This window comes from Rhineura floridana, chromosome 1 (assembly GCF_030035675.1).
Source record: "Rhineura floridana isolate rRhiFlo1 chromosome 1, rRhiFlo1.hap2, whole genome shotgun sequence".
NCBI classification, from domain to species: domain Eukaryota; kingdom Metazoa; phylum Chordata; class Lepidosauria; order Squamata; family Rhineuridae; genus Rhineura; species Rhineura floridana.
The window spans coordinates 220,164,126-220,191,552 of record NC_084480.1 but is presented as its reverse complement, the minus strand read 5'-3'; the positions used below and the strand labels follow the sequence as shown (position 1 = coordinate 220,191,552).

Sequence of the window (27,427 nt, the reverse complement as noted above, 5' to 3'; positions counted from 1 at the left end):
TCCCTGGGCCAAATCCAACCCCCGTAGTGCCATGAAGTCATATGGCCATTCCTCTCTTCCTCCAATTAATTCTGAACTTCAGCTTGGCAGGATGACAAGGAAGGAGAGACCAGAACAGGGGCACACAAGTAAAAGGAAGGCCCCCTTCTTCTCTCACTCTTGTGCTCCTGTCTCTCCTTTCTTCTCTTGAATGGAAACAGTTTGATGAAAATGATAAAAGAGAAAGTTGGTGGCATGCCAGGTAGAGGAAGGATATTCTTTTTTTTCTTGCTTGAACCACATGTTCTCTGCACTCTCCATCCCCACAGTAGCATGGAAATGAGGGTACTGTGGGGGAAGAGAGCTGGGATTATTGGCAGGCCACTTTGGAAAAGATTTGGCCCACTGTCCACTGACAGCCATTCAAAGTTAATGGCAGAACTAGGGTAAACATTTCTGAGTATCTGTCCCCCAAAATCCTCTTTCAAGATAACTAGTCAATGAAGAAATCGGAACTTAGTTTTGAGTAGCAGAAAAGCAACGTTGGGTAGCAGAAAAGCAAGAAAAAGGCATGTTTGTTCCTCTTAAAAAATTTTGAACACCAGGAGATGTTAGCTCTGGTGGTGTGCCTACTACCGCTGGCATAACTACCTGCAGCATTACAATATCACCATAAACTGAAGTAATATCTTGTGATGTTATACTGGCATTAGTTGTTCAGATGTTCTATCCTGAACATTTCTACCCTTGCTCAATAATTCTTGGGATCAGTAATACTTGTAAAGCTCTTTAAGATCCTCTGTTAAAGGGACTACTGGCAAAAAATAAAAATAAAAAACTTGAAGTAAACATAAAGCAGATTATTATATCCACATACTGTAAATTGTAGTTTTGCAATTATTCCATTCTCTGCTGCTTTAAAAGACAAAACATTCAAAGTGACAGCTCAGAAGCGCAGCCTTGAGCATGGTCTTTCATACGTGTTGACAGATCTTCATGTTATACCAAGCTGAGTGGAACTACTGACACTGCGATCATTTACCTACATCAGCAGCCTCTCTTCATTGCTGCTTGTTGCACTGAACTCTAAATAAGAGGCAAAATCATTTCTGCAAGGGTTAAGCAGATGACACATCAGGGGCTTCTTGCACTTGAGAAGTTGGAGAGATTGAATTAAAAAGAATATACGCATTTGACTTGTCTGCCATTTCTTCCAAAATTATGAATAAGAGAAAATTTGGGAGATATGATTATGTACAAACTTTCTCAGAAAGTACAGCAAGCAAGGGATCCTAATGTAAAAACAGGTATTTTGGCATCACGGTTTCCATTTATTTCCTGTGTGGAAGCGCTTCAAACTTTTGATTAAATTCTAATGCAGATGCCTAAATTTTTCCTGACAATTATATGTCTTATATTAATAACTTATACATGTTATATAATATATATCTAGTCTTCCAATAAGGAGCTTCATTCTTAGGGTGTTTTTACGCTAGTATCTCTATTATATATTAAGGATTGTAATCAGTGGGTTTGTTTCTTCAGTGATCTTGTTGTATTGCTATATATGTTCTCTTTTCTTGCCTATAGTTTTAACTTTATTTTAAAATGCAATAAAATCCCATGGAACCAAAGTGAGGGGGGGAGAGAGAGAGAGAGAGAGAATGCTTTGCATACTGCAGAGGCAAGGAATACCATTCACTTGTGAACAGTTTGTTGGGGTTATTTTTCATTTGCCGTGCTAAGCTGTTCTTTTTGGAATATAGTCTCTTTGTGTTTGTGGGCATTGAACCAGCAAAAAAAAAACCCAGCTGAAAACAGGCAATGAAAAACTTGAATGTAGCGCTGCCCTTCAAGCATGCACAGGCAAGGCATTCCTCGAAGTCGACTGGGAAGTGCAGAAGCTCTGCTGAAACAGCTGTAATGTCAGTCTCAACCTATGTTTGCTAGATGGTTCTCTCAGTGAAGTGCAGAGCATTCTGCCCCCCCTTTTAAAAATGCAAGCCAAATAACTCAAGGTTTTTCTGTCATGTTTGCTTGGTTTCATTACTCTCCACTCATCTCATATCATTCAAAGAGCTTGAATTGCAGCTAAAGGCAAGGTTTTCCTCTTGCTAATACCAGTACATTACTATGGACTTCAATTTAGCCAGAAAAATCTCCTATGAGAAAAATGCAAAAGAAAGAAAGAAATTTTTGTGGAGTGCAGAAGATATACTGCATCTGACCTCCATGTAGTGAGAGGAGAGAAACAAACATTTAAAACTCCTGCTTGAACCGGTCGAAGACAGATGCAGACACATGGGTGTGCTTTTCTTTAACAGATTAAATAGAAAGTTTCCGTTTGGAGAGCTTCATACATCAGTTTACAAATTACACAGGATTCAGAATCATTACTAGGAATAGCTAGGCACAGCTACACTGCGCTAAGACATCGCAGTGATTAGACACACCTCCTTACCAGCCTTAAGCAAGGATGGGCGGGCTCCCTACTTGCGTGAGGAAAGTGTCACTGTTGGGAGTATATGCACACATGAGCGCTCCTCCTCAGATGGATAGTGGGAACCCTTTGGGCTCTCTGGCGCCACAGCCTGTGTGTCTGACTTGAGGGCAGTTGGACTACCTCAGCAAGATCCTCCTTAGGAGGGGGGCTGCATGGCAGTGGCATCAGGGTGAGTGAGGAAGGGGGATGAAGGGAAGGTGGAGAGACAACTTCCTGACTGGGCAGTGCTTCCTTAGTGGTAACTGAATCTACAAGGATGGAGCTGTCACTGTCAGCGGCGCGGGAGCCTTCAAGCTCAGATGCATCTGGAGGCACGTCACTAGTGCCTTCCCCCAAGTCCAAGTCTGGCTCCTGCTTCTTGTCCTCATCGCTGCACACCCAGTCCACGGGGCTCACGACGAAAACCCCATGAGTAGTGGGAACTAATTGTGAGCGGGCTAACTGAAGCAGAGAAGTAGCAGGCAGGAAAATGTTAGTACAGGAATACCTGCATTAACGTACGCAATGGGTCCAGAGCGAGTACGTAAACCGAAAATGTACTTAAAGTGAAGCACTACCTTTTTTCACTTGCGCCGCTACTGTGCCACCTCTCCTTCATGCAGAGCCTCAAAGCCTCTGCTGCTGCACTGCCGTGCCTCTCAGCTGATCGTGACCGCTCCTCCCAGCTGATTCGCGGTCGCATCTCTTTCCACCCCCCACCGAAAGAACAGGCCACAACCAAAGGTTAAGTGTCCGTTCTTGCGAAGCGAAGTATGTAAACGGGAATGGTGCTACTGTAAGTATGTCCGTACTCACAAGTGTCCGTAAAGTGAAGGTCCATATAGCTGGGTATTCCTGTATATATTCCATTCTGCTTCTGATTGCTCCCATGGAAAGTGGCTTTTCCCTGTTAAAAGGGCTGATTGGGCTTCAGTTAGACACATATATGCAATAGAGGCGTAGCCTCTTACAGGGCTGGCGCCAGAGGGCGGCCAGGTTGGGTCCTGGCCGAGGGCCCCTACAGCCCAGATGGGCCCCTGAAAGGCCCATTCTTAGGGTGGGAGGATGGCACTCCTGTTCCATGATCCACGGCAGCATTGGGTCCTACAATCTGATCCTGCTGCGGATTGTGGAAAGGGAGCTCCCAGGCACCCCTGCAATACAGACATCACAGGCTTCAATAAGACTGTATGCATGCCCCACCTACCTCTCTCGTCAGTGTGAATGCCATGTGCGCTGTGCCTACCATCACCCAAGATGGCAGGGAGGCTTCCCTAAGGGGCCATCTTGGTTGATGGCAGGCATGATGTGGGCATGTCATTCGCATGTCAAAAGAGGTAAGTGGGGCACATGGGCAGGTTTATTAGCCCTGTGCCACCTGTATTGGGGTATTGGGCTATGGCACTGCAGGCCCAGGGCAGGCTAGTTCCCAAGGGCACAGTCATGCCTGGTGCCGGCCCGGGCCTTTTACACTGGAAGGCAGGCTTTCACATGCAGTGGACTAGTTCAGACCTGATGTTAGACTATAGTTTAGCATTACATAAACAAGCCTCCATGAGCTTCAGGCTCACATACTCTCCCCCTTTCCTTACCTGGCACAGTTTTAACCCCCCTGGAGCTCCTCATAACATTTAAACTCTGGTGTACTTTGGTAAGTTTCAGCTAGAGTTAGTAGAAAGCCAGGATAATAAACCATTGTTTCAGCTTGGCTTGTTTGCACTAACTATAGTTTAAACTAACAACAGTTGCCTGTGTTCAGACAATATGGGAGCATTCAGATGTAATGCTAAACCATAGTTAGGCTCATACACTTCCCCCCTTCCTTCTCCTCCACTAGAACAGCTTCTAGAAACTGCTTCCATTTGTCATTTTGTCTGAACTAGGACAACCTATGGTTAACTTAAACTGTGGTTTGTCTGAGCAAGCCAAGATCAAGCCATGGTTTCATTAACCACCGTCTCCAATTACAACAAAAAGACAAACTGCAGTTAGTTTAAAACAAGTACATACTTCCAGTCTTCTTGCAGTTACACTGGAGAAGGAGAATGGAGAGAACAAGCTTGTGCAGACATTTTAAAAACTGGAAATGGAATCTACCAATCTACCAATCTCCTCATGGCTGTGCCAGAGTGCATCAGCTCATGACTTATGCAGGCCCATTCACAAACCTTAATTAAACCATCATTTACATTATGTCCAAGAAGGCACAATGCATGTAACAGACAATTATTGGATTTAGTATTAAGAGATTATAGGTATAATCTTGATCATAGAATCATAGAACAGTAGAGTTGAAAGGGCCTATGAGGCCATTGAGTCCAGCCCCGTGCTCAATACAAGAATCCAGCTTGTTTGTATTAAATTTTGAGTTAATTTTAAACCAGGTTATTTTCAGAAAGAGACCCTGAATTTCTCTGTTTTTTAAATAAAAAATACAAAATAAATTTAAAAATTGGTTTATGTTAAAAATCTGATTGCTTTGAGGCCAGAGTATTTTGGCAACACAACCCTTTGTGTAGGTTTGAGGTGCTATGGAACAAATATTTGATCTGTAAGCCGTTGACATGAGCCCCATGACATTCTGATTAGCAAGCTAGCTAAATGTGAGCTGGATGGAACAACATCAGGTGGATCCACAGTTGGCTACAAAATCAGACTCAAGGAGTGCCTATCAATAGTTCCTTCTCAAACTGGGGGTAGGTAACAAGCGGGGTAATGCACTGCTCGGTCCTGGGCCCAGTGCCTTTAACGTTTTTATTAATGACATGGAAGAGAAGGTGCAGGGGATGCTTTGCAGATGATACAAAATTGGGAGGGATATCTAATACCCTGGAAGACAGAAACAAAATTCAAAGGGACTTTGATAGGCTGGAGCATTGGGCTGAAAGCAACAGAATGAAATTTAACAGGGATAAGTACAGCGTTCTACACCTAGGAAAAAGAAACCAAATGCACAGTTATAAGATGGGAGATACTTGGCTCAGCAATAATACATGCGAGGAGGATCTTGGGATTGTTGTTGATCACAAGCTGAATATGAGCCAACCATGTGACGTGGCTGCAAAAAGGCAAATGTATTGGTACTTTGAAGTATTGGTTCCCCTGTATTTGGCACTGGTTAGGCCTCATCTTGAGTAATGTGTCCAGTTCTGGACACAGCCCTTTAAGAAGGATGCAGAGAAACTAGAACAGGTTCAGAGGAGGGCAACAAGGATGATCAGGGGACTAGAAACAAAGCCCTCTAAGGAGAGATTGAAAGAACTGGGCATGTTTAGCCTCGAGAAGAGAAGACTGAGGGAAGATATGATAGTATTCTTCAAGTACTTGAAAAGTTGCCACACAGAGGAGGACTGGGACCTCTACTTGATCGTCCCAGAATTTAGGACATGGAATAATGGGCTCAAGTTGCAGGAAGCCAGATTTTGACAACATCAGGAAAAACTTCCTAACTATTAGAGCGGTACGACAGTGGAACCAATTAACTAGGGAGATGGTGAACTCTCCAACACTGGAGGTGTTCAAGAGGCAGCTGGACAGCCCCCTTCAGGTGTGCTTTCATTTGGATTCCTGCATTGAGCAGGGGGTTGGACTCGATGGCCTTATAGGCCCCTTCCAACTCTATAATTCTATGATTCTATAAGCCATTACATGTATTGATGTACCAATATTCAGAAAATGCTTGTAATGTGGAGATACCTAACATGGAGCACAATTGAAAGCAACTTCTATATGGCAGATGTTTCATATGAACCAGCAGGTAGCAAGGCCTTCAATTCATCAAGCTATGTGTAAACATGAGGAGTTATATCCAATATTGGTCATACTCAGGGTAGATCCATTAAAATTAATGGACCTAAGTTAATTATGTCTATTAATTTCAGTGGGTCTACTGTGAGTATGACTAATGTTGGATACAATCCAGGATGTTCTCCTAAAAGATATATCCACGTGTAGATAGTCTTAGTTAAAACTAAAACAAGTAACAAATAATATCAAGCACAATATGTTAAAGAAACAGAAATACAAAAATGGATCATCTGACAAGAAGGCTATAAAAGCTATAAATCATTTTGGTAAGAAGACTTGATGAAAAAACCAAGTTGGCACCTGAAGCTCATTACAGATGATTGCCAGCTTGATTGCACTAGGTAGAGTTCCATAACCCAGCACCACCACACTAAATGCACAATTTCTTGCTGAACGTAGAGGTAAGTAATGCCAGCCTTCAAAACACCAAAAAGAAGGGTTAGCAGTTCAACTATCATGACATTATGGTGAAAGTTCAGAAATAGAAATTGCTTAAAACAGCTTTAAAGCTTCTACTTTGTCTTGGCAACTTAAATGAATTTTGTGTGATCTCAAAATTGCTAAAATTGGTGCCCCCCTTTGGATTTTTCCTCAAAAAACAAAAGTTATGCAAATATGCAATTGGTATTTTAAAATTTCTCATAGTGTTTATATTTTGCTATAAGGGTTGCTCACTGATTTTGTCCCACTGTAACTACAAAATACATCTTTTAATGTGAAGGATACAGGCCATGTTTACTTCTTGTTTGAGAAGAAGCAGAAAATTAAAATGGATAGTTTTTTAGAACCGGTGCAGTCTGTGAAGTTTATGATAATATATGCTCTTTCTCTAAGCCTTTTACAGTATAGGAGTTCCAGATACCTAAAGTAAGTGGATGTTAAGTGACAGACACAGTCACCTACTTACAGTCTCATTGTTCACAGGAAAGTGCTTGCTTTACACAGATTAACTACATTAGACAAAGGTTGAGAGGCCTGCCCTACGTGCTGCTAACCTAAAATAGGCCCCACTTTTCTGTACCAGAAATGAAGCTCCGCTCGCCGCGCAGCTGACGAGCGGGGCATGATTGCAGGTGGGGGTGAAGACGCTGCCCCCATCTGTTAATGGGGCAGCGTTGCGCATCGCGCCTGTGACGTCAGCATGACGTGCAGCGTAAGGGGCAGGGACTATAGGACTATTTAGGTCCAGCCGCCCCCCTTATCAGAAGAGAAGGTTATCATGAAAGCAAACTGCAGAAACACGTTCAACAGAAAGGGCTTTATCAAATGTTGGGATTAGATGACTCCTCAGCTGTGAGAGATGTATGTGCTGGAGATTGTGTTGTTAGGATCAAAGTGGCAAAACATTGCCTGGTTATTCACATCCATGCTTTGAGTTTGCACATTTCCTCTTCCTCTCATGCACTTTCATTCCCTCCTTCCACTTCCTTGTTTCTGCAAACCAAAGTTTGCACTTACAGCCAGACTGGACAAATGATGTCTTGCACAAACCAGAATTGGAAACCATTTTTTAGCTTACATATTATGTACGCTTTTAGCATTTATAGAGTGCTTTCAGATGTTAAAAGTGCTCCACATACATCATAACACTGCAATCCTTATGACATTTCTGTAAATTACCTGAGTATTATTATCCCATATTGCAGATGAGGGATGGGGGAGGAAGGACTCAAGGTTTGTTTCACACTCAGCAAACCATGATTTATAGCCAAGGTTTGTTCTTGGTTACTGAGTATGGCTTGTATGAGTGAAACAAACAATATGTTTGGTATGGATGTAACACTAAACCAGGGATTGTGGTTTGTCTCCTCTGTGCATTAGTAGGGAGGAATAGAGAGGAGTAAAGCAAGCATTATTCACTTATGCATGCTGAGCTATGGTTTATGGCGTACAAGGGCATGTGAATGTGGCCAGAAAGGGAGAGGGAGAAAGGGAGAACAGTATACAAAATGGGATTGGTTATTACAAGTTCATATAGATTTAATGTAAGCAAGGAAAGGAGATAATGATAATTACCTTACCCTTCAGTGATAATGAATGCTGTCAGATCTGGTTAATCCATCCTTCATTTATCCTTATGTCTCTTTACTGAAAGATTTAAGTGATTACTAATCCTGTAGCACTGCTAGTATCTTAAACTTGAGGGGTTTTGTAAATCTGCAGTTCAGACGGAATTTGTTGTTTTGAATTAACAGTCTGGCTTATAATTACTGAATCAGGGACCTAATTTTGTCCTCAAAGGCTCATGCCCAAACACTACATTTAAGAGAAATTAAAACAGAAAATCTAGCTAGTTATGTTGTAAAAAGCTACAGGGGTTCATCTTATGTGTCTTAATTCCCATTAACTTTTAATGAAACCTAGGTGTTGTAGGTTCCATTTTTGCCTTTCCCATAGGCCATTAGCACAGTATTCAGTGATGCACAGGTAACAGCAGCAATATATTTAATTATTTCTTTTTATGCTTCTCACTGATCCAGACTTTGTAGAGAGAAAGTAGTGGCCTGCAAAATGACGAAAAGTAAGAGATATAGTGAAATACCCACCCATATTTTTAAACAGCTCTCAAATACAAGTTTTGGATTTGAAACTATATAGAGTTTGATAAACCTGGGAATGCTGGTTCTTCCATTGCCAGCACAAACCAGTGCTTAAAATGCACTATTTGGTTTAGTTTCCCCAACATATACAAAGAAGTCTGACTTCATCATCTTCAACCTGTAGCGATATCATTAAATCAGACTGAATGTTAGTGACATGATAAGAAAGCAACATACACATGATTCAGTTTTTTCATGCTTTATTAGCAAGCAAGTTATGCAACTGTAGCAGAAGTATAAGTACAAGGAGAATATATGCTTCCTCATTCTTCCTTTTATTTGCCTTGGGTATAGCCCAAGGTTTGATCTTTTAGTTTCTAGGACAGTAAAAACTAGAAGGAGATAATGCCACATTTTCAAATAATGCCTTATCTTGCTTTCTCTCCTTGTCAGTTGCTGATCCAGTCACACCCTGCTTTTTCATACTTAATCTGAATATAAATCAGCTTTGTTTTACACATGCACTGACTGCTAAATCTATTAAATTTGCATGCATTAGCACTTAACACCCATGGTGCAATTTTCCTCTTGGGAAAAATGGCCTAAGGATTTTGCTCCTTTCATGGTACCACCTGTTTTCCATCTTCATAGTTAACTTTCATCTATTGTTTCCATATTTAACTTTTTTCAGTATCTGTTGAATGAGAGCCATGATCAGGAAATAACCTTCAGAGTTCCAAAGGCTTGTATATTGGTGATGCTAGCAATGACAGTATTATAATGCCAATGCAAAACAAGAAGTGAGAATACTTCTGTGTGGTCCTGTCATCCAGCTTTTGCAAGGGATTTAAAGGTATTTTATTATTGCATCTGAACATTGATATCACATGCCCCTACGTGCTGCATGTCCCGACATTTTTGAGCAGTTATGTCTCAGAATAACCCATTTCATCCTAATCTTTCCCTAGTATGTGCTCATATGAACAAATGTAATGGGTAAGTTGTGGATATGTCTGATAAAACTCCCTGATTGTGGGACCATCTTGTCCAGTAGCAACTGCATGCTTCATACATTTCATTTACCCACATGAATGCATATTGTTGGAATTGATCTCAAATGTAAAATGTATTGTGTGAATTGGCCCTACCAATTGGCCCATTGTTTTGTAGGTCCCATTGCTTTGTTTCTGATTCGGCCAGCTCATATATGGGTTAGAACTACTAACTGTTGCTAAGCTATTGCTACATGAGGTGCTATAGTGTGGCAGTTGTGGTGTGGATGATAGCGGATAATTACATTGCATAATGGCAGTGGGACTGAGGGTATCTTACATACTATCTTAAACTATATTGGACAGCCATCTGTAGGGAATACTTTGATTCGGATTCCTGCATTGAGCAGGGGGTTGGACTTGATGGCCTTATAGGCTCCTTCCAACTCTACTGTTCTATGATTCTATTAAATCCTGTTCAGTCATTACAATGCCACTTGCCTCGGACATGGTTCTACATGCCACTGTAATTTAGTTGGCATAGCCTACTGGGTGGCACCATTAATGCAGGCTTGTCTTTATAAGCCATGACTACACATTATACATAAGTGCAGATTATTTCTTCTGCTTGCTCATGTGCAATACTTGAGAACAGATATGTAAGTCAACTGTCAGTTCAAAGTAATTGCAGAAACTTAAGTATTGAGGCCAGACTCATTACTATAAGGTTCTGAAACTGTTTGCTATGTCTAGGAGCCATGAATTATCTAGAGCTCTTAAATTTATTGCAACAAGATTTAGGTTTACTTGCATTTCTAGTTTATATATGCAGAACTTAAAACAATAAGGTTAAAAGCTGGTTCACTGTGGACTCCACATAATCTCCTTTGGGCTCAGACTCTCAGACATCTGCCCTATGGGTGCATGGAGAGTGAATTGCAACCACATATAGGCCAAAGACCATGGTGAAGAGTGATTGCTGTGTGTTTGTGTGTTGTGCCCATAGCTATTTTGCAAGTCCCCAAATGTACCTATGGCCCCAAAAAGGTTAGCAACCCCTGTTTAAATTGTATACTGACTCGCAGTGGCTCTCCAGAATTTTCCTCCCAATTCACATTCGTCAGAAATTCATGACTGCAGCATCTGCAGTAAAATATGGATTGCTTTGCATTGTTCATTATTGTTGAGTATGAAAGCAGAAGGAAAACAATGTGCAATGCAATCCTATACATGTTTACTCAGAAGTAAGATCCATTATATTTAATGGGGCTTACTCTCAGGTAAGTGTGTTTAGGATCGCAGCCTTGGGCTATGTGCAAATGTATTTTAGCAATCAAATGTATTGCATGGATGGTATTTGCTGCTGTGGGAAAAACAGCAGGAGAATGCTAAAAGGAATAAGCACAATACAATGGTAGGTATAGTTCAAAGGCATACATGACTAACATAGTCTAACGCTGTTGGTGACTCCCATAGCAACATACCACATTTAATTTTACAAAATTGTTTCTAATTTTTCCACCAACTGCTAAGGCACTTTGAAGGTCACAAACTTAGATTTATCATTATACAAGAGCAGAGCCCCTGCACAATCACAGTGGCAGCATTCCTGACAAATAAATGGTCACAGTGGAAAAGTTCAAAAGAATGAAAGATCTCCTCTCAAACCTGTTCTGCCTCTTATTAAAGATTTACTGAAAAGGACGCAGATGCTGTTAACTTGCATAAGTCAGTATCTCAGCTCTGTGCCTCCCTTCAAGGAAGTGGGTTCACTCTGAGGATCCTTGAAGGAGATTGTGCATTTTCTGGCTCATGGTAAGGTATCTTGGGTTACATTTCAAATATGATATTGTATCATTCCTGAAGGAATGTGTCATCATCGTTTTGAACAACAAATGCACTGTTGATGAAGAAGAGCACAATAGATGTCATTCAGTTGGGGTTTTTTTGCCTGTGTCATGTTTTTGTTCTTTGGGGTATTTTGTGCTCACTAGAGAGCCTAGTTCAACATCTCCTTAGTAGCAGTGGTAGTGTGACTTGATCACCCTGAACCAGAGCCTGAGGGTACACCTACGTGTGTTTGAAGCTCGTGTAGGAACACTTTCCTAATCAGTTCACTTGAGTAGGCAGCTCTGTACATATATCCCTTTGCACATGTGGAATTGACCAGCAATAGCTTGCTGGTGGGGCAGATCCACTGTGCTACCTTCCTGGCAAGTGGATCACTGTTGCTTACCAGTGGGGAGAAGCATGAGACAGCAGGGAGGTCAATGTATGCAACTTGCCAGGAAGCTGACATAGTGGCTCTGCCCTACCTAGTGAGCTACTTCTGGAATTGGCACATCTATTAATAACATAAGAGCCTGCTGGATTAGACCAGTGGCCCATCTTGTCCAGCATCCTGTTCTCACAATGGCCAACCATATGCCCATAGGAAACCCACACACATATCCATCGGCATGAGAAAGCTCTTGCAGACTGGTGATCTCCAGGAGCGTGGACTTTGTCTGTAGCAGACTGCTAGGTTGGGCCAACTTAAACTACATTTAGATGAAATGTGCTATTCAAGTTTAATTAAACCTTTGCAATTCAAGAATAATTGTACATGCTAGATGATGGGAGAATATTGTTCTATTTACAGTGTGTAAATTTAAATGTATGCATCATTTTCAGTTCCAAGAGGTCTTCTGTATCTTTAAAAGTTGTGCAGGGGGAAAGGAGAATTCCACCTTGTGGTTTTTCCCATTACAATGTTGCAAGAACACCTGCACTTGGCTGACTTTCTCTTCTCCTAAATATACAGGATCAGTCTCAGGCCCTGAACCTGGCAACCCTAATTACAATTGATACAACAGGCAAAAACTAATTAAGTGGTCCACCAAGGTCTTCAGCAATTTTCAAGTGGTCCATGGGGGGAAATGTTTGGGAACCCCTGATTTACATAACACTTGCAGACTTCAAAAAACTGACAGCAAATACTGCTTGTATTCACATGTGATTTCCATTCCTGACCTCTGACAAGCATATGAATTGTGGCAATTTCCACTCCAGTTTCTGTTTCTGATGGAATTCTCCAACATCCAGAGTTAACATGATGTTGTTGGTTGTTTACATTACCAATTTTTTAATGGCTGGCAGTGGCCAGTTTTGCATGTAACGCTAAGCCAAACCATGGCTAAGTGTGAATGCAAAAGCATAGCGTACTCACAGCAGAAATCATGATCACTTTACCCTTCCCTAGTCCTCCTCCTGCTACACTATCTAGTGTTAAGCCATGGTCTGGCTTAGCATTACATCCAAACCCAGGTTTATGGTTTGTCTCACTACAGATAAAACACGAGTTATGCCCAAGCTTTGTTCTTGGCTTACCACTCATGGTTTAACTAATCTGGTCACCAAGTATTTTACTTCCCTGTTTCTCCTAAATGTGATTAGTAAAATATCTGTTAAAATTTGTTGGAAGAATGATTGATCTTGCTTTAGATTGGTACACATATGCATTCCACAATAACATAATTTTTTTCCCTCCATGTGCATTAACAAGGACCTGGTGAAATATATTATGTTGGCAGTATGTTATTTTATTTTGACAGAAGGAGACTTTTTAGTGAGAAGCAGCTGATGATATGCAAATCATCATGATTAACATGAGTCCTTGTTATCCTTCTGCTGTTTGATGTACTGTAGAATGTTTTTGCCATCAAACCCATATGCCTGCCGTTGTTACTGATCTCTTTCCTTCATGACATTCTTTCTCTTTGGTCTAAAGGATCATAACTCATCTCACATAAGCAGACAAAGTCACAGCAATTATTAGTGTGTCGTTTGTTCCCACTTTCCCACTGTTTAACACTATGAACACTGTTTGGAGTACATGGCTAATAAGTGTGTGAATGAGAAAAGTTTTTAAATTGATTACAATTTTAGAAGATAACAGAGTCCCCATACCATTTCTAAATTGCTCGATCTGGGAGAAATCAGGATTCCTTTGCTCTTGTGTGCAATCAATGGATTCACCTTGCACAAGGCCCAGAAATATGTGATTGGTCATGATTTTTACTTAGATGGGAGCTGAAGAAGCTCACCACATAGCTTCTGTGCTGATGTAGATAAATTACAGAAAGAGAATTGCACCAAATACAAAAGAGAGAAAAGGAGGAAACTCTTAAAATTAAAATCATAGGAAACTTTAATAAAACAATACATTCTCCAATATGTTTCACTGGAAAATTTTCTCAGGGGCACAAGAATTCAATTTGTTGAATTGAAGGGGAGATACAAGGTACTAAGGCATGGAAACAGTTCTGATCTTGACATTTAAATTAACAAAATTCATATTTTAATGTGTTCTTAGTTCTTTACCCACTCAGGCAGTACACTATAACATTAGAATAGTATTCTCAATATTTTTTCCGCAGCAGCAGTAAGTACCTTTGAAATAAGTGCGGCTTCTTTCTCAGTAGACATGGATAGGAATGTACTATGTCACAACTTTGTATGAATTCCATAATTCAGCGCTTCTGATGTAAAGAGATGTGTCTGCTTTCCTAATTACTGAAAAAAGAGTTCCTATAAATCAGTTTGCATAGTCTCACATATGGTTCCTTAATCAGCACACTGAGAATATTCTACATTTCCAATCCCTAGATTACCATAATTTGCTGTGCTTGTCTCTCCTGAATGAATGATGATAATACCTATGCAGAATAGGATACTGCAGTCGTCTGCCAGGTTTGATTTCTGATACAGATAACAATTTTTCTACTTGGTGCAGACATGGATCGCAAACATTCCTTATATTTGATTCTACCAAGTTTACTGTTGTCAGGGGTGGGGAAGCATGGTAATTAGTAAATGGATGTAGAAACTTTTGTACAAGCTAGGCAAAGAATGCATATTTGAATGTTCATTCTCATGTACCAGTAGCACATGTAGTTGATATGCGTATGCTGGCCTACTAGTATAATATATATCAGTTGGACCAATTCATTTTTCATTGGGGAGAAATAAGACTCTGTTCACATGTATGTGAGTTGTTTGGAAAAGCAAGGATATCTGACACAGTGCAGACTTTCCATGGGTGTCTGAGAGCATGAAAAGTCAAAGAGAGAAAATCCATGGAAATAAAGGGATATATTTCTCATACTCCTACCACAAAGATATCTCTTGTTGTCCTAAAGCTGAATTCTAGTTGGTGAAAGAAACTGCACCATCAGTATTTGCAGACTGGAATATCTTTAATGATCTAATGGGTCATACAATTCATTTACCTTTTATTGTCCTGAACCAGAGTTTGGGAAGCTATATCTTAAACTTGCCTGTAACTTGCCTTTGTAGCTGACCTTCTTACTGTTTTCTTGCAGGAATATTTTCCAGGTTCCCAGAAATCATGTCAGTAGGGTCACATTCATTCTCTCCAGGAGGCCCTAATGGCATTATCAGAAGTCAATCCTTTGCTGGCTTCAGCGGTCTTCAAGAAAGAAGATCAAGGCAAGTACCATCTCCAAAGCCAAGCTTTCAGCTTGTAAATGATGGTGGTGGAAGCTTTAGGGATCTGTTGTTGTTATCCCATTGTTATCTATTGCAAAGGTTGCCTCTGTTACAGGCCTAACAATCTATCCATGGCAAAACTTAAATTATACAAACAGAAGGAAAACAGCCCTGGCTTTACAAAAGGTCTTGACCTTTCCCATCCTTTTACTTCAGCAAGCCTCTTCATCAGCTTCACAATTTAGAGATGGGGTGTGCGTGTGCACGCACACACATGCATGCGGTCAAAAGGAAACCATTCCCCTGCATGCAATCAGGCTCTAAGTCTTCCTTTCTCTTACAGCTGAGTCAAACATTCTAATTTGCTTTAGATCCTGTTTAATGTTAAATATTTTATGGATTGTCCTTGCTCCTACTCAGACAGTAGGTCCAGATATACCATTTGCAGTCATATTTCTCAGGACAGCGAACACAGACCTTCAATCCAGAATATGGAATTTAAAATTTATTTTTAACAGGTAGCAATATAAGGCAGACTGGAGTAAGAAGTCTGTGGTAGGCAGCATCCTATTTCTTCTCCATCTGGGACCAAGGTCAACATCTGGCATTGTTGGGCAGCTGCCAGTGTCCCATCTCCCCAGCAGGGCCCCAGTCTTGGGCCCTGCATTCAATTTTGCTGTACTCTGATCAGTGCTGAGCATCTGAGTTTAGCTGCCATTTTAATTTCCCACAATGCCAAAGGCAACACTATATCAAGAGGATTATGGGAGCTTAAAATGGAGGCCAGAAACAGAAGCTTAGTGCTGTCAAAGTACTGCTTGTCCATCAGGCCCACTTATGGAGGAAGGGATCCATCAGAGGATGCCTTGCCTAAGGCCCATTCCAGAGTCCTGTCCCTGTCTCCACCCCATTTTTGAATATGTGCCTGTGTCCCTTTTGTTGCCCCTTTTGGGAAAATAACTGTCTATCTTGCTCTGTATGTCTCCCTTGTTGCTTATATGATATACAGTAATGTGCTGATATTAATTGATTCTCAGGGTTAGAGGCCTAGCACTCATTAGCTTTCTTTCAGCAATGTTGCAGAACCTTTTTTCCCTCCATTCAGGGTAGCTTCTGTAGCCAGGTTTAAGCTCACTGCAGGTTGCATTTTTATTTATAGTTTTTATGATTTTTTCCATATACTTGCAAAGCATAAGGACAAAAACATGCATAATGAACTCATTGCAGGGTGAAGTGCATTAAGGCTTAGTGTTGTATCCAATGTAGCACTCAGTTAAAGTCATTTAGTGGTATATTTGCACCACTGGCATTGTGCATTTGTGGAACATTGTTGTGCAAGAGAATGCATAAGCAGCTTGCTAGAACAGCTATTGTACTAGAGCCCTCTGTTGCACAACATTAAAACTCACCCATTTACTAGTGCAAGAGTCCTTCCTCTAGCGGACAGAGAATGTTGGATACAGTCCCAAGTCACTAGGGCATGCTCTTGCAAAAGCTCCATTGGAATGACAGAGTGCAAGCTGCTTGGCTCATCTGGATTATTATACAGCCACAAGAGTGGCTGTATACTATAGCCAGCGTGGATTTTTCACATTCCGCAATATTAAATTGAAAATACCCCCATGCCATTCTGATGCTTCCCATAAGCTCATTTCAAAATAAAACCTTACAAAACTTATAGTCCTGAACTCAGAAACGCCTGTTTAACAACCCTCTCAATTTTCATGGCAATACACAAAACAATCAGAGAAAATAGAGAGTTCAAAGTGTAAAAAGAGAGGAGAAAAACCCAGAGCCCTTTTGGACTTTTTTCTGTCAGAGTTCTCATAATCTGTTGAAATTCATTAAAAATCAGCCATGTTCACAGAGTACCTGTAATCCTATTACTCACCTTGCCCCACACTCTGACCTTCATCTTCTGCAGTTTAAAAGTTTAAAAAATGCCTGGCTGATTTTTAATTAATTTTAAAAAATTTGGCTGGAACTCAGTGATAATGTCAGGCATGCTCAGTAAGAACTAAGTGTCAGCGTTCTAAAAGCCAGACTCCCAGTTGCTGGGCTTCCCTAATCAGGGGGCTACACCCACACCAAACTGTGATTTCACTTGAGACAGTCATGGCTTCCCCCAAAGAATCCTGGGAAGTGTAGTTTGTGAAGGGTACTGAGAGGAGACTCCTATTCCACTGACAGAGCTCCAGTGGGCAGACTGGTTTAACAGTCAGCCACTCTAATTGAAGCTCTGTGAGGGGAACAGGGCGTCTCCTAGCAACTCTCAGCACCCTTCACTAACTACATTTCCCAGGATTCTTTGAGAGAAGCCATGACTGTCTAAAGAGAAATAAAGGCTTGGTGTGGATGTGGCCAGGGACAGCTTTGGTTTAAATTTGGGTGGGAGGCTGCATGTGCCTGCTGTAGAATAAAATGGTGGGGGAAATGCTGAAAAGCAATGATACTGTTCACAATGTTTTCCTTTTGGAAAGGAAAGGGGCTTCCCCACTGCCCGGTGCCCACCCACCCAATCTCCTCCCCTCACTGCCCCTCCCCGGGGTCAGTGTTGAACTAGGACCTGGGAGACCAGGGTTCGAATCCCCACACAGCCATGAAGCTGACTGGGTGACCTTGGGCCAGTCACTGCCTCTCAGCCTCAGAGGAAGGCAATGGTAAACCCCCCTCTGAATACCATTTACTATGAAAACCCTATTCATAGGGTCACCATAAGTCGGGATTGATTTGAAGGCAGTCCATTTCCATTTTCAAACATGATTGCACAGAAATAAATCCCATTGAACTACAAAAGTATGCAAATGATCAAACCCACCCTCCCTTCTCCTCCCTCCTATCCCCTCTCCCCCTCCCCATGGTCAGTTTTACCTATCTTAAGCATGATTGCATGGGAGTAAATACCATTGAACTCTATAAGCATGCAAATGAACAAACCTGCCCTCCCCTTCCTTTGCCCCTCTCCAATCCACTTCTTCCAATCCCCCTCCTCCCCCCCATGGTCAGTTTTACCTGTCGTAACCGTAATTGCATAGGAGTAAATCCCATTGAACTCAATAAGCACACAAATGATCAGACCTGCCTTTCCCCTCCTTCCCCTCTCCTCTCCCTTCCTCCTCCCCTCCCCTTTTCCTTCTTCCTCCCCTGCCCACTCTAGCCCTCCCTCCTTCCCCCCTGGTCAGTTTTACCTATCCCAAGCATGATTGTACAGGAGTAAATCCCACTGAACTCAATAAACATGCAAATGATCAAACCTGTCCTTCTCCCCTCTCCCTCCTGCCTGCTCCCATCCCCCTCCTCCCCTCCTCCTCCCCTTTGGTCAGTTTCACCTATCCTAAGCATGATTGCAGGGAAGTAAATCCCACTGAACTCAATAAGCATGCAAATGATCAATCCATTCTCAACAAACTTGCACTGGATCCCATTTCTTACCTCCCAGATTAAAAAGCAGATAAATTCACTAATAGGCAAAAAAAACCTTGCGATTTAAGAACTTACCTATAGCCCACAGATATTTCTATCAATCTTTTAAAAGCAGGGAAATTGGGCAGCTATAGTGAATGCACCAGGGGAGCCCCTGACTTCCTCTCTGAGATATTGTACTGCCTTACAAATTTGTCAAAATGGAAACACAATTTGGGTTGGTCTTTCACAATCCAATCCACTTCCTGTGTAGCTTGGAAGAATTTGGTAACATATGCCTCTGAGCATATGGTGAGTGGTGGCAACACCTGCAATCAGCCCAAATAATAGAAACAATGCATGTGCTGTGCTGATCTTGTTTTAGCAGGGAAGAAGCAACATTATTAAGACAGTTAACATAGTTGAGATAGTCACTTTAAATATGTCTGATTTACTTTGCAATTTTAGTGAAGTTTCCTACAGTATATCATTTTCTTTTGCTTCTGTTTCTGTGAATATGTGAAGTACAGCAACACTTGCAACACTAAAAAAAAGCTCCAAAAACCATTGTGGAATAATGGCACTGATTGTTCTGCAGAATAGTTTCCAATGGACATGAGGAGTGTCTCAGTTTGCACAAAATACAACAGTGGGAGGTGAAATATATTTTAGCAAAATTCTAGGTGTGCTCTATATTTTTAATTGACCGTGCCCACCTTTCCTTAAATGAAGTGGTTGAAACATAGCAGGCTGAAAGCATGCATCCTCTTTTTTCTAACAGCTAGAGTCATTGTTCAAGTAGCAACATATTGTACTGATTTTACATCAAACTGCAGTTTCGACTGTTAATGCGCCCAAAATAGAAATAGAGAATAACCTCCAGTTTGAAACACAAAAGGCTGTCTTCACCATCATATGACATTGACCAATTAAAAGGCTTTGAAATTAATAAAAATAAATTTGACACAGATTTCTAGGATGAATAATAAGAGAAATATAATTTTCTAGCTTAGATCCTCTGTAGAAACAGTAGTAACACAGAAAAGAAGCAAAGTAAGAAAAACACCAAAAAACATGCAAAACTGTAATTCTACATCTTTGGAGATAATATGTGTTGCCACCACTCACCATATGCTCAGAGGCACATGTTACCAAATTCTTCCAAGCTACACACAGGAAGTGGATTGGACTGTGAAAGACCAACCCAAATGGTGTTTGCATTTTGACAAATTTGTAGGGCAGTTCAATATCTCAGAGAGGAGGTCAGGTCTGGTGCATTCACTATAGCTGCCCAATTTCCCTGCTTTTTAAAGTTGGATAGAAATATCTGTGGGCTATAGATATGTTGTTAAACTGCAAGGGTTTTTGCCTGTGAATCTTATATCAATTACATCCTGCTTTAATATGAATAAAAATGTTTAATGGCCAGATAAATCCACAGTGCATGCAATAACCAGTAAGTACAATTGAATTGTCATTATAAGTAGCAGAGCAAATTAGCCATTTATTTATTAAATTTCTTCCCTTTTCTTCTTTTCCCCCCCGGATTCATTGTATACATATGGTACATTATAAATCTGTTGTAACCCACACTGAGTCTTTGTCATGGGACATGCTGCAGATCTAAATAAACCAAATGAATTAAATCAAATGAAATGGGACTGGGTGTTTCAGCAAGTATAATATCAGGTGCTGATGGAGTGTCATGTTGACTCAGACCTATTAACCCATAAACATTTAGTCCTCTGGCAGGCAGCACTCCATGCAGATTGCTTTTAGTTGGTTCAGATTAAGTTAGGGAAAGCTCCTTAGGCAGAACTTCTTTGAGATAACCAGATAATAATGATTTATACATTTTGTTCCATGCCCTGCTCCCTTTTAATGCTAATTTTGCAGGTGTAACTCCTTTATTGAAAATTCCTCTGCGCTCAAGAAACCTCAGGCAAAAGTGAAGAAAATACACAATTTGGGACACAAAAGCACCAGCACTGCTAAGGAGCCTCAGCCTGAAAGGATGGAAGAGGTTTACAAGGCCTTGAAGAATGGACTGAAGTAAGAGCTTTTATAACTCTGAAGCAGCACTAAAACTGTATTTACTGCTCTACAAAGAAAATCTTGTTTCCTCTGGAGTAAATAAGAGTTTAACTTCTGATGTCAAAGATAGGTTTATCAGCTCCCAAAAAGCAAGGAGTTCCTGCTTCTCCTCTAACAGCTCAGGGTTGATCCATAGAACATTTAGGGGCTCAGCCACAGTGGAAGAGCTGGGTGATTTTAGCCTCTGGTCTTAATGGTGCTGGGGGAGGGGCTGTAGTCAGACATGCGTATTGCTTTAGTTGTGTGAAGCACACAATTAACAGTTCTTTTTACCCCCACCCTCATTCTGTGTTTTGCAGCTGCTCTTACATTTCATTAAATTAGAGAGAGAGAGAGAGAGAGAGAGAGAGAATGTTGCCAACCCTGATTAAAAAATGTAATACTTGGGAATAAGCACACTTTTGTTGTAGAAAAGGATTATATATTTTTAAAAGCAAAAATAATAAAATGAGCATCTGTAACCATGTACATGCACAGCCATCACCTGACTATAAAATGTTTTTTTAAATCAGAAGAAAGCATATTGCGGTCACCAGCAATGGCCCTAGTGGCTCAGATGCTGGCGCAGGCAGAGCCTGTTTGCCATTGCCCTCATCATCTCTGAGTTGTCATTTGGGCACCGACCCACCCCCTAGGCTGTGGAAGCCGTTGACTTCAGCCTCGAGTTCTAGCCTTAGATGCACCACTGTTTAGCCAACTGCATATTTTCAATCCAAGCTTCTTTTTATGATGGGGGGTGGGAGGATTTTAACACCATTTCAGTGCATAGCAGCTGAAGGAAATACAACTTTTAGCTGTTTCAGCCTATGCCAGGATGATAGTGAATCTATGTGCCACTGTGAGCTAAATTTGGCTTTTGATATTTCATCACCATCCCACAGTAAATATGAATTGTGATGGCAAAAGCAACTCATGGTTACAGTTCTATATAACCAACTCAGAAGAGGCAGATGCCACATTCTAAAATAATCCTATGTACTGGCCCTTATTCATCACCCAAATTCAAGGTTGCTTGTGACTAAATGACTTCTGTCAGCTATGATGTCATACACTGACCATTCCTCAACTTATTTTAGGGAGTTTTGGCTTGTAGTGACTAGGGGACAAAGCTATTCCATTGCTTAGGAAGAAGCCATCAAGAGCACCTTTCATTTGTTGTGCACTCATACTCTTAGTTTACCGTAGATAATCATAAATGCCTTTTTATCTGGCAACCATTTGGGATAAGGAAAATCAGGTGACCTTTTTACTAACTGGATTTAAAAAAAAATGAGAGGCACAATTCATCAGGAGGTTCTTCTTTGCAAACCCCATTGAAATTAATGGGAAATATTTAAGAGCACTACAGTGATCAGACTTCATTGGAATGAATGGAAGCTTTTGTAAGATCATGATGATGCTTAAACGTAGCTCAGTTTGCTTTCAGTAGGGGATTGTGCAAGAGGACTTCCAAGTAGGTTGCAGACAAAGAGCTGTTTCACATGTAACACAATCCAAACCATGTCTTACTGCTAACACACAAGCATGTGGATTCTTGGAGCGGCGATAATTGCAGCTGTGCATCTCCCGCAGTCCTCCTGCTATTGCGCTGCTGTTGGCCAAGCCATGGCTTGGTTTAGCATGTTGTCTGAACATAGACTTGTGGTTTGTCAACTCCAGACATAACACAATCTGTAAATGCAAGAACAAACCTTGGTTACAGTTCATGGTTTGTCTCAGACAACATGCTAAGCCAAACTGTGTCTCATAGCAGCACATCAGTAAGAGGCCCAGAGTAGAAGTACAGTAGCCACAATTTTCTCTCTGGGAACTTGTACACTAGCACTTTTGTGCTAAACCATTGTTTGACTTAGCGTTATGTGTGAAACAGCTCTAAATGTTGCTGCTGTTTGTTTCTAAATATTGTTTGTTGCTCTGCTTGTTAGAGGGTATGGTGGGCTTAAAATCAAATAAACAAAGTAAAGGATTAAGTATATTTTAAAAGGTATTATTGTGATTAAGATTATGCCAACAAGATATAGAAAATTCTAACAGATTTCAGTCACATGTTTAAGACTAAAATCAATAGAAATAATGTATTTGAAAGAAAAATGATGCATTAAAAATGATGTTTCAGCAGGTATTTTAGCATGTGTTTTAAATTTTTTTTAATTGTTTTAAATTGTTTTTAAAAGATGTGTTTTTAAATTTGTATATTTGTTTTAATGTTTTTAGTTACTGTAAACCGCCCAGAGAGCTTCGGCTATGGGGCGGTATATAAGTACAATTAATCAATCCATCAATCAAAGTTTTCTAATATTTTTATCCTTTTGTGGTTGCTTGAGATATTTTTATTTATTTATTTTTATTTATATCCCACCCTTCCTCCCAGTAAGAGCCCAGCACAACTCTCCTCCTCCCCATTATAAAATTTATATTGGGTTAGATCCAGACTTACCCTTCCATGAACTGAAAGGCTACTTCCTTTTGTGCCGGATCCAAGGATTCAGGAGACACCTAGGGAGGCATTTTTCCCCTTTCCCCCTGCAGCCCTCAGTGCCAGCTCCCATGCTGTTCTCAATCCTCTGGGTCAGCTTTTAAGGAGCTGCAAGGGGAAGGAGGAATTGTTGAAAAACACCCCCCATCTCATTCCTCCAGTGTAAGTTGAATTCTGCTCATTATAAGTCTGGATCCAAGCCATTACAGTTTTTCCAGTTTCAAAATGTAATCTAACAGGTTCTTTTATTACCTGCTTTAATTTTAATTTTATTTATAAATTTTATTTAGAAACAATGACTAACAGCACAGTCCTAACCATGTCTACTCAGAAGTAAGTCCTAGTGGGATTAGCCTAAGGGAGCATTCCTGGCTTGGAGCAGCAGGTCTCAACTGAGCAGCACAGACATCACTGCATCTGAAGCCCTGCCACTTGCAATGGCCACAGTGTAAGGGGACAGTTTTGTCCCACTTTTTGCTGCACCAGCTCAATGCTGGCCCAGGAGAGAGGTCCAGAGTGGGCCCATCACCAGTAGCAGGATTGGTTTAGGATTGAGCAGATCCTTAGCCAACTCAGCTCCATTCCCTCTGTACTTTGTGCCTGCTTCAGAATAGCTGGGGAGGGGGGTTCAATAGGACTTGCATCTGAGTAGACATGATTGCAATGTTAACTGAGCATACTTTACTTGTTTAAACAATTTGTGGAAAGAACAACACTTTGCAAAACTGATTTTCTTTTCACAGAAATCAGCAATCAGCACTTTGTTATTGAAATGTAAAAGAGCTGATGTTTCATTTTTTGGCTTATCTTTACAGTGAATACCTGGAAGTGCATCAAAAGGAGCTGGATAAGTTGACTGTTCAATTAAAGGACATGAAAAGAAACTCACGTCTGGTATGTCTTGTCATAGGACTCAAACAGTAGGGAGTGCTTATTAAGTAGTGAGAGATAGGGAGGACAGAAAGGAGAACTGGATTATGGTGTTTGGATGCTGCAGTTGAAATCTTTCGCTAAGGTTTGGTTTAGATATCCATAGTGAAAGTGGTACAGTCCTCCCATGGGGACTCCACAACGTAGGATTTCAGACTGGGAAGCATGTGTTTAAACGTGCCCCACATCTGAAAAATGTAATAGCTAGATAAAACCTTTTCTCTGATGTAAATTTTTGATATAGTGACAATTTTCACAGAAGGATGTTTTCAGACAGATGACTTGCCACTGAAATGTGTTTCACTGTAGGGGCTACCACCTTGATTATGCACAGACACATGGTAGTGCCTGATCCATATTGGAGTCACTATTTAATGTGTCTTGAATACTTGGTACTGCTCCATGTAGCCATCCACATGATCACTCGAGGTAGATGAGTTTCTCATAAGTTTCCGTCTTTACCAGTAGTTGCCTGGTGGAGATGTGTGTGTGGTTTTCTCACAAACGGTGCTACAGAAAATCCATTTTTTCCAGGCATGTGGTGAGGAAAGAATCCAAAAACTGTTTAATTGTTTTACAAGTCTTCCTGATCTTTCTGTCTCTCAGCCTAACCTTCCTCACAGGGTTGCTGTGAGGATAAAAGGGGGCAGGGAGAACCCTGTACACCACCTTGAGGTCTTTGGAAGAAAGGTGGAATGTAACTGTAATAAATAAATAAATATCTGCCCATTTCACCACCTGATACAAAGGTCTCTTCATAGTGGGGAGGGAGTAGTCATGTGAGTCCTCTACCAATTGTTTTCCAGTGTGAGGAAACACCTAGAGCACCTGAAAGAGGCGCATGTGCACGATCGCTGGAGCAACAGGGTAAACCACGAGTTCTGCTAACCCTGATGCTTTTTTAAAGAAGCCTTGGCGCGAAAACGGAAGAAAATTCAATAAAAAATATCTACAAGATACAGGAACATTACCTGCAGCGATAGAACAATAAAAATACTCCCTCACAGCACAAATACTTTTACTGAGGACATCGTGGGTAAAAGAAATAACCGGGAAACCGCGTTTTCAAAATGGCGGTGAAAACTTCTAAAACGTCAAAAAGTGAGTCAATACAAATATTAACTCCTGAATTAGAACAAGACTTAATTACAGCACAACTATCTTCATTATTTGCATCTCTTCAGAGCTCTCTGCTTCAAAAATGGGATGACAGTTTTAAAATCTTGGATGAAAAAATATCATCTTTAACAAACAAAATGGAGGATACTGCTAAAACTGCAAATGAAGCACTAGAAATAGGCATTCAACATACAGATGTAATCAAACATATTATACTCAATCAGAGAGACATGTTAAATCGTGTGGATGACCAGGAGAATCGGGGCCGTCGACGGAATCTGAGGGTGCGTGGGATTAAAGAATGGACAGATAATAAAGATATCACCCAGGTCTTAATAAATTGGTGGTCATCAATGATTCCAGAAGCAAGCATCACTGCATATGACATAGAACGTGCTCATAGAAGGCTGGGCCCACGGCCAAAAAATAATGCCCCACCAAGAGACATTATAGTCGCATTCTATAGCTTTGCAAAAGAAGAAGAGATGCTCAAAATTATGCGTAAAAAAGACCAAATTGAATTTGAAGGTAGCCCTGTACTATTTCTTCAAGACCTGAGTACTGAAACATTACGCAAACGTAAATCGTTTTGCCCTGCCACAGAAGTATTGCGAACAGCAGTCATTAAATATTGTTGGGGCTTTCCATTTGCATTGATAATAGAAACAGATGGTGTTCAACACAGAGCATCAAGCATCTCCCTGGGAAGAAGAAGAATTGGAATCTGATGATCTCATCAACATGGTGCTCGAGGGAGAAGATTGGAAATTCTTTCCTCAGGCTACTAAACACAGAAGACGTCAACGAAATGACATATCTATCAATTCAACCAATCCTCAGAGATCAATGAGATCAACATCCACAAGAAAGAAATAATGATCAAATGGTTGGTTATTAGATGAATCAGCACAAGAAAATTTTTTCAAGGGAACAAGATAATATCACACAAAAAGGCTATGTCTGTGTCATCTGCAACATATTGGGATTAGCGGACACATATAAATTTATTTGGTTAAGAGTTATTCTAATTAATATTGTTCGGGTTTACAATATATTCACAAGAGGCAATAAGCCTCAGAAATTCGACCAGCTAACACAGGGCTGTCTCAGACAATACCTGTAAGCAGGGAAATTTTTCTCTGTCTTTAGTTAGTTAGGTACAGGGGTTGAATGTTGGGGGGGGGAGTTACATGTTACCTGGGATTTACAGAGCCGCATCTTAAATTTTTGTCAATATAAATGGTTTTATATAGAAATAATAGGGAAAGATTGGAGTCATGATAGAGAGCATTGGAATATACAGGTGATCAAAATAGATAATTAAGTATAACATATGGCTGAAATTAAAGTGTTAACATTAAATGTGAGGGGCATGGGAGATGTCATCAAAAGACGAAGGTTTTCGGATTACATTAAGACTCAGCAACCTTCAATTATATTTTTACAAGAAATATACAAGCCGAAACCCAACTGTCATCTTCTTCCACATAACTATTTTGGTAAACAATTTTTAGCGGTAGGAAGCAATCATTCAAAGGGAGTGGGAATCATTTTTGCTAAATCAATAGATTTCCAGGTTCAAAAACAACAAATAGATTCAGAAGGTAGATACATCTTTATTTCAGGACTATTACAAAATCATAATTTTACACTTGCATCAATTTATTCAATTAGAAGTGAAAAAACTAGAATCTCAGCACAAACAAAATAACTCTGAAACCACACTAAAGGAATTGCAAAAGAAAAAACAAGAAATAGAAGCTATAGACTCTGCAAAAATAGCTAAATCCATCTGGTACACGAAACAAAAATATTATGAATGGGGAAATAAAAATTCTAAATTACTAGCTCATGCCCTAAAATCACGGCATACAGCTACTAAAATCATGGCAATATCACATCAAGAAAAAACAACATATGATACTAAAGAAATCAATAAATGCTGTACAGATTTTTATAAGGAATTATATAATAATATACCTACCAAAACAGAAAAAATCCAAGAGTATCTTTTTGATTTTTCTCCCCCCACTCTCTCAAATGCTCAGGAAAAATCCTTAAATCAAGACATAACAATAGAGGAAGTATCTGCTGCAATTACAAGACTCAAACACAA

At 40.5% G+C, this 27,427-nt stretch overlaps 1 protein-coding gene across 6 annotated transcripts in view; it reads left to right on the top strand.

The window, feature by feature from the left end:
• The window catches only part of RIPOR2 (RHO family interacting cell polarization regulator 2), a 103,101-nt gene that overhangs the window by 21,419 nt on the left and 54,255 nt on the right, over positions 1-27,427 (top strand). For 5 of the 6 annotated variants that reach the window (XM_061593646.1, XM_061593683.1, XM_061593655.1 and 2 more), the window contains exons 2-4: positions 15,164-15,290; positions 20,589-20,744; positions 24,078-24,156. In XM_061593646.1, the coding sequence (XP_061449630.1) occupies positions 15,164-15,290; positions 20,589-20,744; positions 24,078-24,156 (362 nt within the window). Of the gene's footprint in view, positions 1-6,639; positions 6,670-15,163; positions 15,291-20,588; positions 20,745-24,077; positions 24,157-27,427 lie in introns of those variants that run through there. The other variant, XM_061593693.1, reaches the window with a different exon arrangement.